At 40.7% G+C, this 16,290-nt stretch overlaps 1 protein-coding gene and 1 pseudogene across 2 annotated transcripts in view; one reads left to right on the top strand and one right to left on the bottom strand.

The window, feature by feature from the left end:
- Positions 1–1,335, top strand: part of LOC309564234 (uncharacterized protein) — a gene marked incomplete at both ends in the record, with an annotated part of 50,041 nt that extends 48,706 nt beyond the window's left edge. The window contains one exon of the mRNA XM_082268860.1: positions 1,310–1,335. Coding sequence (XP_082124986.1) covers positions 1,310–1,335 — 26 coding nt within the window. The remainder of the gene's footprint in view (positions 1–1,309) is intronic.
- A 77-nt stretch (positions 1,336–1,412) lies between these two features.
- The window catches only part of LOC309564233, an 83,409-nt pseudogene continuing 68,531 nt past the window's right edge, over positions 1,413–16,290 (bottom strand). The window contains exons 4-6 of the transcript in view: positions 9,462–9,621; positions 4,860–4,912; positions 1,413–1,424 (exon numbers count right to left, since the gene is read on the bottom strand). The product of the transcript in view is annotated as an uncharacterized misc_RNA (transcript). The remainder of the gene's footprint in view (positions 1,425–4,859; positions 4,913–9,461; positions 9,622–16,290) is intronic.

Below are 16,290 nucleotides of genomic sequence, written 5' to 3'. Positions count from 1 at the left end.
GTTACATGCCAGTGTTGGGGATAACTAGTTACAAAGTAACTGATTACAGTAACTACATTACTTTTTTTGGTAACTAAGTAATGTAACTAGTTACAATACTAATATTGGTAACTACACTACTTTACTAGGCTATAGGAGGTAACTACACTACTTTACTAGGCTATAGGAGGTAACGACACTACTTTACTAGGCTATAGGAGGTAACTACACTACTTTACTAGGCTATAGGAACGCGCTTTCCTGCGTTACCCAAGCCGGGCGATACAATCGTTATTTCGAAGAATAGAGAGGGATGAAGTTTATGACTTTTTGTTGCACTTTATGTTTTATTCTGTTTTTTTCAGGTTTTGTTCTCATGTTTCCCAAAGCCTGTGTTTGTACAATAAACTCTGTGCAGAAAGAGTGTCATGTATCTTCTTCTACACGGTCAATTAAGAAAGAAGAGAGTAAAGTAATAAGTAGTGAAGTTACTTTTCAAATGCAGTAACTAGTAAAGTAATCTTGTTACAATTTACAGAAGTAACTAGTAACTAGTTACATTTTTTGAGTAACTACCCCAACACTGTTACATGCATAGTGTAGATTATATATCAACACCGTTTCAGTATTTTTGTTATAGAATAGTGCTCTTCCCCATCTAATTACACTAAAAAGAAAAGTGTTAGCTGGAAGATACAAATAATTATGTAACATATTTTTAAAAGTACTTACCAGCAACAAGATTTTTTCATACTAAAATGCAAACGTGAAGAAAAAAAATAAAATTAGCAATACTATAAAAAGAAAAAAGCATTAGCTACATCCCTGCATATAACCACCTAATCTGGTGCCTAAACAGAACACAATTAAACATGACAATTGTAAAAAGATCTCCTGCAAAATAAAATGCCATTAAAGTACTGCTACACAGTCAGATAGCAGTTTAAGGATAATGCGTATAAGCTCCATGTATATGATCCCAGGGAATAATACAGGAAATGATACAGGTCAAGAACAAATAAATATTGTATTAATCATGCCCTTTTAAATCCTGTACTTAAATGCAAAGTTTAATTAGAAATAAAGGATTTGAACCTTCATATAGGGATATACATAAAAACAGATCCTAGATCAAAATAAAATATTATGCTGTTGCCTGATAAATGTATGAGATCATTATTAATTTGTGCTTGGTTCCCGTGATCATATACAAGGAGTTTAAGGACAATGTATACAGTATAAAGTGTTATCTGACTGGGTAGCAGTATTTCCTTGAAATTATATCCCCAGAGAGGTTTTGTGACAATGTAATTTTAATTGTATCCTTTAGAGGAAGAGGTTTTTTTAATTGCATGATTCTTTCTGTATAATAAAGGCTTTCAAATTTTGACATTTTTTTTTTTTTTTGAGTGTTGTCAGTGACTTTTCTCAGTCTATTTTGTATCCTATTACAAACAAATATAGCTTATAATGAAAGGTTACACAGAAGTATCCCCATATCTAACCATTATAATACATAAAATATTGTATATATTTGTATGTATCACCTATGTGTAATTTAGATAGTTCCACCATATTCCTAAGAACTCTAGTCAATAGTGGATGTTGCAATTGATGTAATATACACTGCCTGGCCAAAAAAAAGTTGCCACCTGGAAGTAACTATTGGATAGTTACTGCATGTGCTCAAAGAATGAGGTCAGCTGACTACCTGAATATACTGAATGACCAGGTTATTCTATCAATGGATTGTTTCTTCCCTAATGGCACGGGCATATTTCAAGATGACAATGCCAGGATTCATCAGGCTCAAATTGTGAAAGAGTGGTTCAGGGAGCATGCGACATGATTTTCACACATGGATTGGCCACCACAGAGTCCAGAACTTAACCCCATTGAGAATCTATGGGATGTGCTGGAGAAGACTTTGCGCATTGGTCCGACTCTCCCATCATTAATATAAGATCTTGGTGAAAAATGAATGCAACACTGGAAGGAAATAAATATTGTGACATTGCCGAAGCTTATTGAAACAATGCCACAGTGAATGCATGCCGTAATCAAAGCCAACAAAATATTAGAGTGTGTGGCCTTTTTATTTGGTGGCAACTTTTTTTTTTTTTGACCAGGCAGTGTATTTGGATTTTACTAAAGCATGTAATGTCAGTTTTCTCAAATAGCTTTATATTGAAGTTAAAGGGAAACTCCAGTCAAAACTCGCCGGCAAGTCCCCATCCAGTGGGGCTATGTCACGTCCAACCCAGCGCGGAGCTAAGGTCGGGTAGCACTCGCTGGCCAGACTGGGAAGGATCTAGGATATCCAGTACGTCGCTCAGGCCGGCAGTCGATTGTAGTTCTCACAGGAACAGAATTGATTGTAGTTCAATAGTAGGAACAGAAAATAATAAAAAGAAAACAATTTTGTTTAAAAAGGAAAAAATGCTAGGACCAGAGATCCCAGCAAGGAACTGGATCCTTACTCCTGACTAGGTAGAAAAAACTGGAGTCCTATAGCAGGAAGTTGGAGATTACCCCCCTGGGACTGCCCTAAAGGCGTGGTCAAATTTTTTTTGTCTACTGTCCTACTCCTATGGAGAGCAGCATAAACCCTTCGGTCAAGAAGATGTGGAGCTGTGTCCATCAATGAACAAAAGGGAAATGTGATTTTCTTATCCAATACTCTGCTCCTCCTCACAGTTCTTACAGTCCCCACAGTGTTTGCACTGCTACACTCCACCCATCTAGGGTTCTGACATCATCAAGACTACAGCAGGGTCCATAGCCCTGCAATGTACATGAGGATGCTGAGGGACAGTCCATTGCTGGATTATGGGGTCATTGTAAATTAAAAATTTTCCTGGAGTAGTGTACAAGTTGCAAGGAAGCTAAGGGGGACCTGATACATCTCCTTTGGCTCTGCCCAAAGTTGAACCGCTTTTGGACTGGCATAGTAGACACCATTAAGAATACTTTTCAAGTAACCATCTCTCTTGAAACTAAACTTTGCTTATTGGGTATACTGAATGAGTTTATAACGGACATATATATCAGAGAGGCAGTGTCCAGAGTACTGTTCCAAGCTTGAAAGCTGATCTTGCAACATTAGATCTCTCAAACCTCTCCAACTTTAGAGATGTGGTTAGCCAACATGGGATTAACTTTCAGATATGAACGCTTGATATATCAGGATAGAGGCAGCCCAATCCACTTCAATAAGATCTGGGGATGCTGGCTAGCCACCCCTGGCTTGGATCCATTGGAACTAACTCTTGATAGGCTATTAACTTAAAGTGGGAACTCAACCGCTCAGTGTGTCCTCACCAGTGGAGTGAGTTTATTTTAAAGTACTGGGGAAGAGATATGATGGGAATGTCTTCTTAAACCATACTTAAAGATGCATATACTGTGAGATATAATGACTAATGACATCTCAGGTTCAATTGGTTTTATAAACCTGCTTTGTCTATTACAAGAACATTATTCTACTTTGTATTCTGCAAAGGTTTTGTATAATGTAATACTTGCGAATGGGCATTGTTTATTGTAATGTTAAAAGTTGTTAATAAACTTTATTCTGATTTAAAAAAAAAAATCCTGGAGTTGAGCTTTAAGTAATAACAAAGTTAAGGCCAAAAAAAAAAGAAAAAAAAAAAAAAACAGGACCATAGAGTAGAAATATAAAAATTGCTATGGTCCACAGGAGGTGTACAGGTATGAGACCTGAACTTCCAGCTTTTCAGTAAAACACTGAAATATCTAACTGTCCCCGGGTGTTCATGAAAGTACAGAATTTTTTTCTTTTCATTCGTTTGTTTTGATTCTTTTCTGCTTACACCTATAGCAAGGGCATTTTTTTTAATCTACAGATTTCCCTTACCTGCATAGACAGTTTTTTTGAAAAAGATGAGCTAACCCTTAAAAATAGGTGACAAGTTTGCTAAAACACCAAAGTGGCATCATGACTCTTGTTTGAACCATCTGGAATTTGAAAGGATAATTGACTCTCATGAATCTATCTTCAGCCTTCTGAATAATGGACTTTATGTATACGCCCAGGTCAAGTACTACCTAACAATATACTGTTTCCTTTTAAAATATAAGACATTTATCTAGTGCCCAAGGAGGACTCTAATTATTGCCTAAGGTTAATGATGAATTGCTTTTTATAGTCTTGGCCTTCACATTTACAGAGTTGGTGGTATCTTGGTGTGAGCATATTAAAGCGGAGGTCCACCTAGAAGCGGAAGCTCCACCTGTTCACACCCTCTTCCTCTCCACTGCCATATTTGGCACTTTTTTGGGGGGGGGAACGGATACCTGTCAAAACCAGGTACCTTCCCCCCACTAAGACCACCAATCAGCAATCTACTAAATTTTCGGCTCCTCCTCCTTTCCCCCGCTGCCTTCTGGGAGACATAAAGGTCCCAGAAGATGGCGGGACCATTCAGAAAGCACAGCTCGACTCGCACATGCACAGTAGGAAACAGGCTGTGAAGCCACAGGGCTTAACTTCCTGTTTCTCTTACTACAGATGCCAGCATCTGCACCCAAAGCTGGTTGACGAATCAGTTAGGGGTGCTGACATCGCGGGATCCCTGAACAGGTAAGTGTACATTATTTGTAGCTGCTGACTTTTAATTTTTTTTTTACAGGCTGGAACTCCGCTTTAACTATATTTCATTTAAAGCTGGCCACACATCTTATAGGCTGATTGTACAATGCCTATTAGATTTACTAACAGGTATATAGAGCAACTGCCTACCTGATTGGCAGCACTTTTTTGCCTTCTTTACCTACATATTCATTATAATTACCAGAAATATAATGTTTCTACATCCTTTTCCTTATCAGTTTCTGTTCTCTGTAAAATAATGACTTACCTTTTCATGTGAAATGTGGAAGTCGTGGTCAAGTGACACTAGTCGCAACTTCACTGAAATAATGAAATAGGTTTCAGTAATTATAACGCTAATTTAACACTTTGAGTCTTGTAAATAAATGTGTTCTCTGACAATACAAAGCAACTGAAAATAATAGCAAGCTTTTGTCATCCCCTGCACATCTTTTGATTCAAATCAGATCCAAAATGGAGACGCCCGGCACAGTGAGTGATTGATGGGCCTAAAGTAAATTTACACTGTGTTGGCATATGATTTCTTACTTTATTTATTATTTTTATTTTTTTTTTTTTTCCAAAACGATTTATTGAAACAAAGAACATGGTAGTAAATCATACAAACAGTTGAACAATCCGATCAACATTCTCGGTGTTCAGGGTGTAAGTGAAGAAAAACAGGAATGCATATAACAGAATTTCACTTCCAAATAACAGAATTTAGAAAATTTTTGTATGAGTATGCATAACCTAACAGAAGGTGCGGGTGAGGAAGCATTTTTTGTTTCATCAAGTTGCTAGGTGAAAAGTATAATAGAGTTGCATATTCAGAGAAAAATTCAATTATTTGAGTGATATAATTGAATTATGCAGAAGTTAGTTGTAGGCGATAGAGGGGAAAGGTTGGTTCCCAGCACCAACCTCTCCCATGTAATGAGAAGGATAAGGGTAGAGAAGGGGTATAGGTGAGGAATGAGGGGAGGGGGGGAGGGGGATTGAAATAATGGGAGTAGTGATTCAATATAAGAAGGTAAGGAGTTGTTATTAAGTTTGAGTAAATAGATTAAAGGGTTACAAGTTGCTGTATTTTAGGTGGAAAAGGGGTCATCATTTCATAATTGAGATGTACGTGTTTGATTCTCGGAATTTGTTCCAAGGATTCCAGGTGGAGGCATATTTGAATAGTGAGTCATGGGAGATGGCAATGAGCTCTTCCATCTCTGCCAGTTTGTTAATTTGCATGATCCAGTCTTTAAGGGAGGGGACCTGAGGGGAGCCCCAGTGTCTTGGTATACATAGCTTAGCTGCATTGACTAGGAACATACTTAAGGATTTGAAGTATTTTCTATTGGCGTGAGGTTGTAAATGGAATAGGTATGAGAGAGGTGAGTATGGTAGTGAAGTGAGCGTTATTTCATGAATAATGTTATGTGTTTGTTTCCAAAATGCTTGGATAACGGGGCAGTTCCACCAAATGTGAAGCAAACTCCCTTCATTTTCATGACAACGCCAACATTTGCTATCCATGTCCTTGTTCCAACGGTGAAGGAGAGAGGGTGTGCGATACCATCGTGATAGGAGCTTAAAGTTATTCTCCTGTGTGGAGACATTGACGGACCCCCTGTGGACAGCATAAAAAATCCTCGTCCACTGGGCATCTGATACAGTGGTTTGTAAATCGGTTGACCATGCTTCGCAAAAAAGGCTATCTCCTGGGATTGTGTTTTCCCAGAGGATGGAGTATAATTTCGATATTAGATGAGGTTTATGGTTCGGATCAAAACATAATTCTTCAAAAGATGATAATTTAATGGGTTTAATGATGTTTTTTAGGCTATGAAGCACAAAGTTTCTGATTTGGACATAATTCCAGAATGGGATCCCTGAAAAATGTGGGAGGGAAGTCAACTCCTCGTATGAGCGAATCTTCCCTTGGTTAAGAAAATGTATAATCCTAGTGTGGTCATTGAAAGAGTTGTGGGCGAAGCGCAAGTTTGTATGACCTGGCGGGAATTGTGGGTTGTGTAAAATGGGTGAAAGGGGACCCGGGACGGAGGTGATATTTTGAGTTCTGTAGATGTTATGGAAACATTTTAAGGTAGGACCTATCAGGGGGTGTTTAAGCGTGTTTGAGGGTATAGATTCAAAAGGACACCAAGGAAGGGTCGCCAAGGGAGAGTGAGAGAAGAAGTTTTCTAATGGCACCCAATCTTTCTCTCTGCCTCGGGTGTTCCATTCCACAATACGCTGTAAATGGCAAGCATATGCGTATTTTTGCAAATCAGGGATACCCAAGCCTCCTTTTAGTTTAGGTTTTGTGAGTTGTGTGAAATTGATTCTGGGAGGCCTGCGGTCCCATATAAAGGTTCTGCATTGGGAGCGTATTTGTTTAAAGAATTGTATCGGTATATGTATTGGGAGGGTTTGGAAGAGATAAAGAAATCTAGGAAGAATATTCATCTTGAAAATTGCAGCTCTCCCAAACCATGAGAAATGTGCTTTTTGCCAGGAGGATAGGTCTTGTTTAATATTTTTCATAAGGGTGACATAGTTTAGTTCAAATAATGTTGAGAGTCGTTTGGGAAGCTGTATTCCAAGATATGTGATGCAGTCAGAAGTCCATTTGAAACGAAAGTTTCTTTCACATTTCTTGACTAGGCTATTAGAGAGAGTAATGTTAAGGGCTTGGGATTTTGAATAATTAATTTTAAGGTTTGAAAGGTCACGGTATGTTTTGAGGGATTGTAGTAAGTGTGGGATAGAAATGTGAGGGTTGGAAAGGAAGAGAAGGATGTCATCAGCGAAAGCTGCAACTTTATAATGTTTGCCCTCTATCTCAATTCCTCTTATATTATCATTAGTACGTATGGAATTCAATAAAGGTTCTAATGTTAGAATAAATAGCAAGGGTGAAAGAGGGCAGCCCTGTCTCGTTCCATTTGTGATGGGGAAGGCGTCTGACAGGAGGCCATTTACTCTTACTCTGGCAGAGGGATTATGGTAAAGAGCTAGTATAAAGTTTAGGAGTCTGGGACCCAATCCCAGATTATTCAGTACCGCTCCTAGGTAGTCCCACGCCAGCCTGTCAAACGCCTTCTCCGCATCTAAGGACAAGAAAAAGCCCTGTTTTTTATGGGAGGTCAGATAGTGGTGAATATTTATCGCTTTTATAGTGTTATCCCTTGCTTCTCTTCCCGGGATAAAGCCAACTTGGTCGGGAGAACAGCGGGAAGGGATGAAGGGAAGTAGCCTATTTGCTAAGATCTTCGCATAAATCTTTAGGTCTACGTTAAGTAGAGAAATGGGTCTAAAGTTAGATGGTTGGGAGTTATCTTTTCCTGGTTTGGGGATTACTGTGACGTGTGCTTCTAAAAGTGATGGGTTATCATATTTAGATGAGGCAAGGGAATTGAAGGCTCGGAGAAAAGGGTCTACCAAAGTGTTTGCAAAGGTTTTGTAGTACACTAATGGTAGTCCATCGGGTCCTGGACTTTTACCCAGCTTCATCTGTTTGATCACAGTGTTGAATTCGTCAGGCGTAAGAGGTCCGTCAATGTCTCCAGCTTGCTCCGGGGAGAGAGCAAGTAAGCCGTTTTTACACAGGAAATCCACACTGTGTTGGCATATGATTTCTTACTTTATTTATTATTTTTAGAGCTAAAATATGCATTTTAATTTTTTTATGCCAACTAAATGAAAAATTGCAGATGAAAATGTCATATTTAAAAATTCCAATCAACAGACAGAGCTATAGTTTCCATTTCACTTTTACCTATCCATACTGCTCTGTTAAAAAATGTATGTGAATTTTGTTTAGTTTTTCACTGAGTGGGCATGGGTTAGACCATTTGTCAAGATTTTACTGCTGTGCTGCTTTGGATAGATTCACCCTTTTTTTTTTTTCTGGGGACCATTGCTACTGGCACAGTAGGGGCTCAGAGAACCATCTTCCAGGTGTTCAGGAGGAGATCATGCTACCTCCTGAATGTCTGTTTTATTTCCAAGGAGGACTTTGTATTAAAATACTACACAGCAATTACAAGCCAACGTTTTGATAGCACTTGTTGTGCGTTATCACTGACTCTATTGGGTATGTTTGACAGGAACTGCCTGTCAAACTCTGCAAGCTGAATTTCAAAATGTTAACATATGTACAGCCCATCCAGCAGCAAAACTTGAATGTATCTGAGTGGTTACAGTACAACTGCGGCTAAACTGCCCAAACTTATGGGAAATTTAAAAAAAGATTGAGTTGTACCAGAGTAGGGGGCCAAGGGACAAATGTTCATATGAGAACTCTCTAAGATAACAGTTTTATTCACTTTGGATACATTTCTTCTTTTTGCTTATTGTACCTCCAGGACAAGAAGTCCCTTCCATTATTGAAAAAAAAAAAAAAAAGTTTAAGCCTTACATACATTGTAATAAGCTCTCCAAAAACAACTGAGTGAGAGATGCCCCCCGTCTCCTCCTCCCTTCTTTGTTTAGAATGGTCAATATGGAGCTTTAGTCAAGAGTCTCAAAGCAAACAGCTTCTGCTGGCTTCTTTCATTAGAAAATACTCTTTCTCCACCAGCCTCATAAGTGCACGCTGCATGTTTATTTGTAAAATACATTTTTTATATAAATAATAAAATATAAAAACAGTAGTTGAGACACTTATACATTTAAAATAAAATGAACTTGATTCAAATCCTTCACAGTTGCATGCATAGCAGTGAAAGAAGCAAGGACTGGAGTGGCCACACAGAAAAAGTGGCTGCAAGGGATAACCACTTGAGCTGTGTTTATAGGAGGCCTTTTTAAAGACAGGACTGGATGGGACAGAGATCATTTGCACGAAAGTGGAACTTTAGATCAGTCTTACCTATATCATTGGGCTTGTATCTAGATTTGTCTGTCTGGATGACACAAGAGTAAGGTTTCTTGGCTATATGAACCTTCCTGGTCTCATCGATTTTTAGGTGCTCTCCTTGTCCAGAGACATGGAATGACCAGTCTTTGCTATCCTGCTCCACTGAAGGAACCTATTCCGAAAAACAGAACCGTTTTTGTTGTTATTTTCAGCATCAGTAATTTAGGTCTCCAGGTCACTGTTTATGGTTATTGAGGACATAAATGATGGTTACATGCTATAGTCCTTACTGTCAATAGAAAAAAGCCTCATGTTAATAATGATGCTTGGCACGCAGCACAAATAAAATAATCAGTACATTGAAATGAGTTAAAACTGTATGGACCATACAAAATGTAAGTCAAGAAAGAGACAGCGCACAACAAATGGTGTAGTTTTGACATAAAGCCCTTAAGGATTGAGGCTCCACTGAACAAGAGCAGGAATTCTCAAAATGCATTCTGTGACCATGCCAGATCTGAGGTTGATGCCATTTGAGGACTGGGACCATCGCTCAGAGTCAGGCAGCCTGTGTGCTGTCTTATTCCGCTGGCTGGTTTTACAGCGACCCAGATGCTGTGCACCGGCTCTTATACATCCCATGTTCTGGCACTCTGGTGTGATGCAGTCTCAATCCTTATGGTGCTTCCATGTTTACCCTTGTGAATAGCTTACATTACTTTTAAAAAGGTTAATGGAGTCAAGCTACACTATTTGTTGTGTGCTGTTTCTTCTCCTTGCCTTTCCTGTATTCCTTACTGTCCCTATTCTAAATGTATCTGCTATGATTTATAACACACCTTTTAGAAGAAAAAGGACTAGTATAATGGCTGATGATTCTTCATTAGCACCTTCTGTTTACCATTGTATGGATACCACCTGACCTACGTTTCTGTCTGCTCTATGGGCCTGCCAAGCTGTGGTCTTACCAGACCCATAGAGTTCTAGCATCTGTAAAATTCTCTGTGAGGTCACAGTGACTGATGCTGCTAAGAATCCTAGCAGAGATGCTGTAAACATAAACCTGTCACATAAAAAAAAAAAAAAGACTTTGTTGTACTCTTCTGTCATAAATGCTTCTCCCTGCCAGCTCAGCGTACATTTGCGGCATTGCTCCCTGCTGTGATGATGTGACTCCTGTGCAGAAGTGACAACATTGGGGCCGGCCATTCAAGTGGCCTAACAGACTGAACCCATAAGGAAGACCAAAACAAGTTGGAAGCACCTGTGACCAACAGGAGCATTGACAGTGCAGAAGAAGCTCGTTTGACAGGTATGTCTGACATAATGTGTTAATATGCGAGCAAACTAGCACACTAAAGAATGAAGCTCCTGGGGGCCTATGAAATGAAAATATATCATTTAAATCCACTTTAAACACATGCAAATAAAGATCCCAGTTCTCTTGAGGACATCTGAGAGATATATTTGCTATGACAGGTCAATATTAGTTTGTGTGTGTTTAGCATGTTTCAGGTTTCCTTCAAAACACCTCTAAATAATATCCCATAGAAATAGAAAAATGGAAAAAAAGGCCCTTAATACTATATACGGGACTTTAACGGATGTGCAATTAGGAGTGAGGTAACCCAATAAAGTTTAAAACAAACTCTATTACCTATATGCATTAAAAGAGGTCATCGGTCATAAATGACCATAGCAGATAATTATAACCATAAAATATAGCCATCGTAAAACACCAAACAGGTATTGAATAACTAAAAGTAGCCGATGCTCACAGTATTAGGTGGTTTATTCTGAAATGTTTTGCAGGAAATTGGTGCTTCATTAGAGAAATCAGGCAGACATCTGAAAGAATTAACAGTACATTACTTTTTTTTTTTTTTTTTGAACAGATCTTTTTTAAAGCCTGTAGCATGTGAATCACACCCAAAAGACTTAACACCCGGTGCATAAAAAGTGTACACACGCAAACGTGAAGAAACACAAAAACTGCACAGGGTGTGCGAAAATGGTCTGGCCTCCGAAGAGGTTGGACCTATACCTTGATCCCCCGGGGCGCAAGACTCCTGACAGGGACTGAGGTACTTCCTATGGTTTGCCTGGCCAAGACCTGGCAAACCACGTTCTCCAGGGGGACTGCCGAAACAGCCCACCCCAAGTACTGGGTGGGGCTCCCCCGAAGGGAGACCCCATGAGAGAGGGCGAACTAAGCCAGAAGGCCATGTCCACCCCCTCCCAAGACTTTCAATGTAGGCCCAGAGACCCACACCGTACTCGTCGTGCAGGAAAAAAAGTGACAGTGAAGTGACAAACACAACAAAGAAAAAGCACACACAAACAAAAAGGTGGGGAAGGGGAAGTGGAGAGGTGAATTAGTGCCAATGTGTAAAATACAAAGGCAGGCCTTCCGGCCGGAATAAAAATTCCTCTGGTCGAAGCCAAAAGGCCTTGCCCAAGAGGCAGGTGCTGAAAAAGTGTGATGGTGCAGTGACCAAGGTACCGAAAAACTCAAGGCGAGCTGCCCCTCACCAGTGAGAATTAAGGCACCCCTGGGCTGCCACCTGTAATGTTCTGGTACCTTTGGGTACCCTTATTACTCTTTCATAAGTGTATGTGCCCCACCATTCTCTTTTGGTAAGGTGCGCATACACCTTTAAGACTGATGCTGTCATCACTGAGCGCCGGACTGATGGCTATTTAGATCGCCGGCTCTCACTCACATGTGTTCGTTCAAACTGCTTTGTGCCTTGATGCTAACCTGTCTTGAAGCTCTCATGCTTGCAAGCTTATCTCGCTGTCGGAACCACGCTGCGCTGATCCCTGTATCCCGCTACCGGATCATCCGCTCTTGCCGAACCTCTCCTCTGCTACATTGCTATTAGTGATAAGTACCCCGTAGGGGAAACCTCTATAACTTTCATACTAAAGCTTACACTATCTAGCTCTGCATACTAAGGACTATTACTACATCTGCATTATCTAAGATTGCTAGCTCTTGAGCCTACTACCACCTGTTCTTGCACTGGGTTGATCTCTCTTGTATGTCCACCTGCTACTCTGTCATCTACTACCATACATGATTGCTAAACCTATCTGCATCTCATCTGCTACTATCTCACTTTCAAGAACATTTCCTTTCAAGTGTCTGTCATCTACCATCTCTACCCAACCTGTCTCTTCAGCCTATCATCACTGTGTTACTATATACATAAGTCACTCTAGGAAACATCTTATTGAGTGTGTGTATTTACTTGCTGAATTGAGATCCTCCACACATGATGAGTCATTGGGAGTTGGGAATGGTATCTCAGCGTTTCTCTACATGACTACTGAAGTGGAATATTTCTGCAGCTGAAAATCCACACCATACATAAAACGCAGGAGCGTTACAGATTGAACGAACCACAAATGCATTCAGCAGAAATAACCACTCAGATGACACAATTAAAACAGCAAGTAACTGCGTTAATACACGCATTTGCTGAATTAAAAGAAGACAATCAGGCTCTGTCGCAGCAGGTAATTAGACTGACACAACTTACCACTGCTCAGTCCCCTGAACCCAAAATAAATCCTCCTTTGGTATTTACAGGCGATCGCAAAAAATTTCGCGAATTTAAAAACGCATGTGAGTTACTTTTCTTGCTAAAACCCCGTACCTACCTTACTGATCACATTAAGGTTTGTACTATTATTTCTTACCTAACAGGCGATCCTCGGGCCTGGGCAGACTCTCTTTTTGAGAAAAGCGATCAGCTTCTCAACTCCTATGCCTTGTTCCTAGCAGAACTCACTAGCCTATATGATGATCCCAATAGGCAGTGTACTGCCGATCTTCAATTAAGATCCTTGAAACAGGGTGGGAGACCTGTAGAAGACTTTGTCGCAGAATTCAAGAGATGGACCCTTGATTCAGAATGGAATGATGCATCTCTGAAAACCCAATTTAGGCTTGGCCTATCAGAGGCCGTTAAAGACGAGCTCGCCCGAGCGGATCTGCCAAAAACCCTGGATGCATTGATACAACTCAGTATCACCATAGATAGAAGACTACGAGAAAGAAAGGCTGAGAAAATGGGAATGCCATTATCCAGTTCTTCTCGGATTTCGGCCGTTGACCCCGTTCCTATGGAGATAGGAACCATACGCCCACCTCTATCAACTATGGAAAGAGCCAGAAGACGATCTGGTAATCTCTGCTTGTACTGTGCATCCCCGGATCACAAGATAAACGTCTGTCCCCTAGTCTACAAAAAGAAGGGTGAGTGTTCACATGTCCTTCTAGGGGGATTGACAACTTCAATCACTAACCCTTACCTTTCTGTTTGCTTGACATTACAGTGGGACCAGAACAGGATTACTACTAAGGCCATGATTGACACAGGATCTTGTGGAAATTATATTGACATACGTTTTGCTGCTTTAAATAAAGTTCCTATTATTTCTAAACTTAAACCTGTCTCAGTGAGTCTTATTAACGGTGTTCCTTTATCCTCTGGTCCGATCACTGATCAGACACAGGCACTCCTAGTCACTACTAACGGGTCTCATATGGAGACCACTACCTTCGATCTAATATCTTCACCCCACTTTCCCATTGTTTTGGGACTTCCCTGGTTGCACACACATCAACCAACCATAGATTGGAAGGAACGGACCCTGACCTTCCTCTCTTGCTATTGCGAGGGTAAGTGTAACCTCCCGTCTTTCGGGAAGATCCTGTCTGTGGTGACAGATGAGATTGCACCACTATGTTATCAGGATCTCTCTGAGGTTTTTCTTGAGAAATATGCTCAAGCACTACCTCCCCATCGAGACTATGATTGTAGCATTGATCTACTCCCAAATAGCAAATTGCCGTTCGGTCATGTTTATCCTCTTTCACAGGATGAACTTTCCCATCTCAAAGACTATTTGGATGAGAATTTGGAAAAAGGTTTTATTAGACCTTCCACTTCTTCCACAGCAGCTAAGAACAAAAAGGCGGATGCACTATCACGACTAACTGAAGAAAACTACTTTGAAATCCCTTCCGTTCCTATAATACCTCACAAACGCATTATTGGAGTTGTCCGTTCCTTGAAGGAAGAGGTTTTGCATGGTATAAGTTTGGATTCACCCCCACCACAACTAAATACTGATGCAGAAGGCTTCCTCTACTACAACGACAAACTTTACATACCACCTAACATACGCACCAAGATCTTGGAATTATCACATGATGTGCCAATGGCAGGACATATGGGTATGACAAAGACTATTAATCTGATTGCCAGGCAATTCTGGTGGCCTGACATGAAAACATCTATACAAAAATTCGTCTCTTCATGCAATGTCTGTGCCAGGTCCAAAATTGACACTACGAGACCATCCGGTCTACTATGCAGTCTACCAATACCCCAAACTCCATGGGAAGTTGTGTCCTTGGACTTTATAGTGGAATTGCCTGCTTCCAAAGGATTTAATACCATCTTAGTGTCAGTGGACCATCTGACAAAAATGGCACATTTCATTGCTATTCGCAGACTACCTTCGTCCAAACAAACGGCAGAACTCCTGATGAAACATGTCTTTAAGTTACATGGTATCCCAAAAACTCTTCTGTCTGACCGTGGATCACAATTTATTTCCAAGTTCTGGCAAGAACTATGTCACATACTACGGATCGAGCGGAAGCTCACTTCTCCTTACCATCCGCAGACCAACGGACAGACTGAAAGAGTCAACCAATGCATCGAGCAATATTTACGTTGTTACACTTCTTACCAACAGGATGATTGGGTGGATCTTCTCCCTCTGGCAGAATTTGCCTACAACAACGCAACCCACAGTACGACCAAGCAGAGTCCGTTCTACTTGAACTATGGGTTTCATCCCTCTATTCTTCCACCACGCATCCTTCCTTCAAATAACCCAGTAGCTTCAGACTATCTTACCCAAATAAAGGAATCTCTGGGTTTGCTTAATACTACCATTGCACACGCTCATAGTCAACAAAAGAAATAATATGATCTTCGCAGAAGACCTTCTCCTCAGTACGCTATCGGGGACCTCGTTTGGCTCTCAACAAAAAATTTAAGACTGAAAATCCCTAGCAAAAAGCTTGGACCTCTGTTCTTGGGACCTTTCCCAATCAAGAAACTTATTGGAAAAGCTGCAGTACAGCTTACATTGCCAATAGACCTCAAAATACATCCCATTTTCCATGTGTCGCTACTGAAGCCCCATGTTCCTGACCAAGGAATAAGGCCTACTATCCCACCTCCTCCTCCTGTACAAGTTGAAGGTGGAGAAGAATATGAGATAAAAGAGATTCTGGATTCTCGTATCCACAGAGGAAGACTTCAGTACTTGGTTCGATGGAAGAACTATGGGCCCCAAGACGACACCTGGCTAAACACCTCTGACATACATGCCTCTAGATTAATCCGCAATTTTCATGCGAAGTACCCAGACAAACCAACTCCAGAGGCCTTCAGGAGCCGGCCTTAAAGGGGGGGTACTGTAATGTTCTGGTACCTTTGGGTACCCTAATTACTCTTTCATAAGTGTATGCGCCCCACCATTCTCTTTTGGTAAGGTGCGCATACACCTTTAAGACTGATGCTGTCATCACTGAGCGCCGGACTGATGGCTATTTAGATCGCCGGCTCTCACTCACATGTGTTCGTTCAAACTGCTTTGTGCCTTGATGCTAACCTGTCTTGAAGCTCTCATGCTTGCAAGCTTATCTCGCTGTCGGAACCACGCTGCGCTGATCCCTGTATCCCGCTACCGGATCATCCGCTCTTGCCGAACCTCTCCTCTGCTACATTGCTATTAGTGATAAGTACCCCGT

The sequence above is a fragment of the Pelophylax lessonae genome, assembly GCF_965119305.1.
Source record: "Pelophylax lessonae genome assembly, chromosome: 9".
Taxonomy (NCBI): Eukaryota; Metazoa; Chordata; class Amphibia; order Anura; family Ranidae; genus Pelophylax; species Pelophylax lessonae.
Note: the sequence above shows the minus strand (reverse complement) of the source record. Positions and strands in the feature narration are given on the sequence as shown.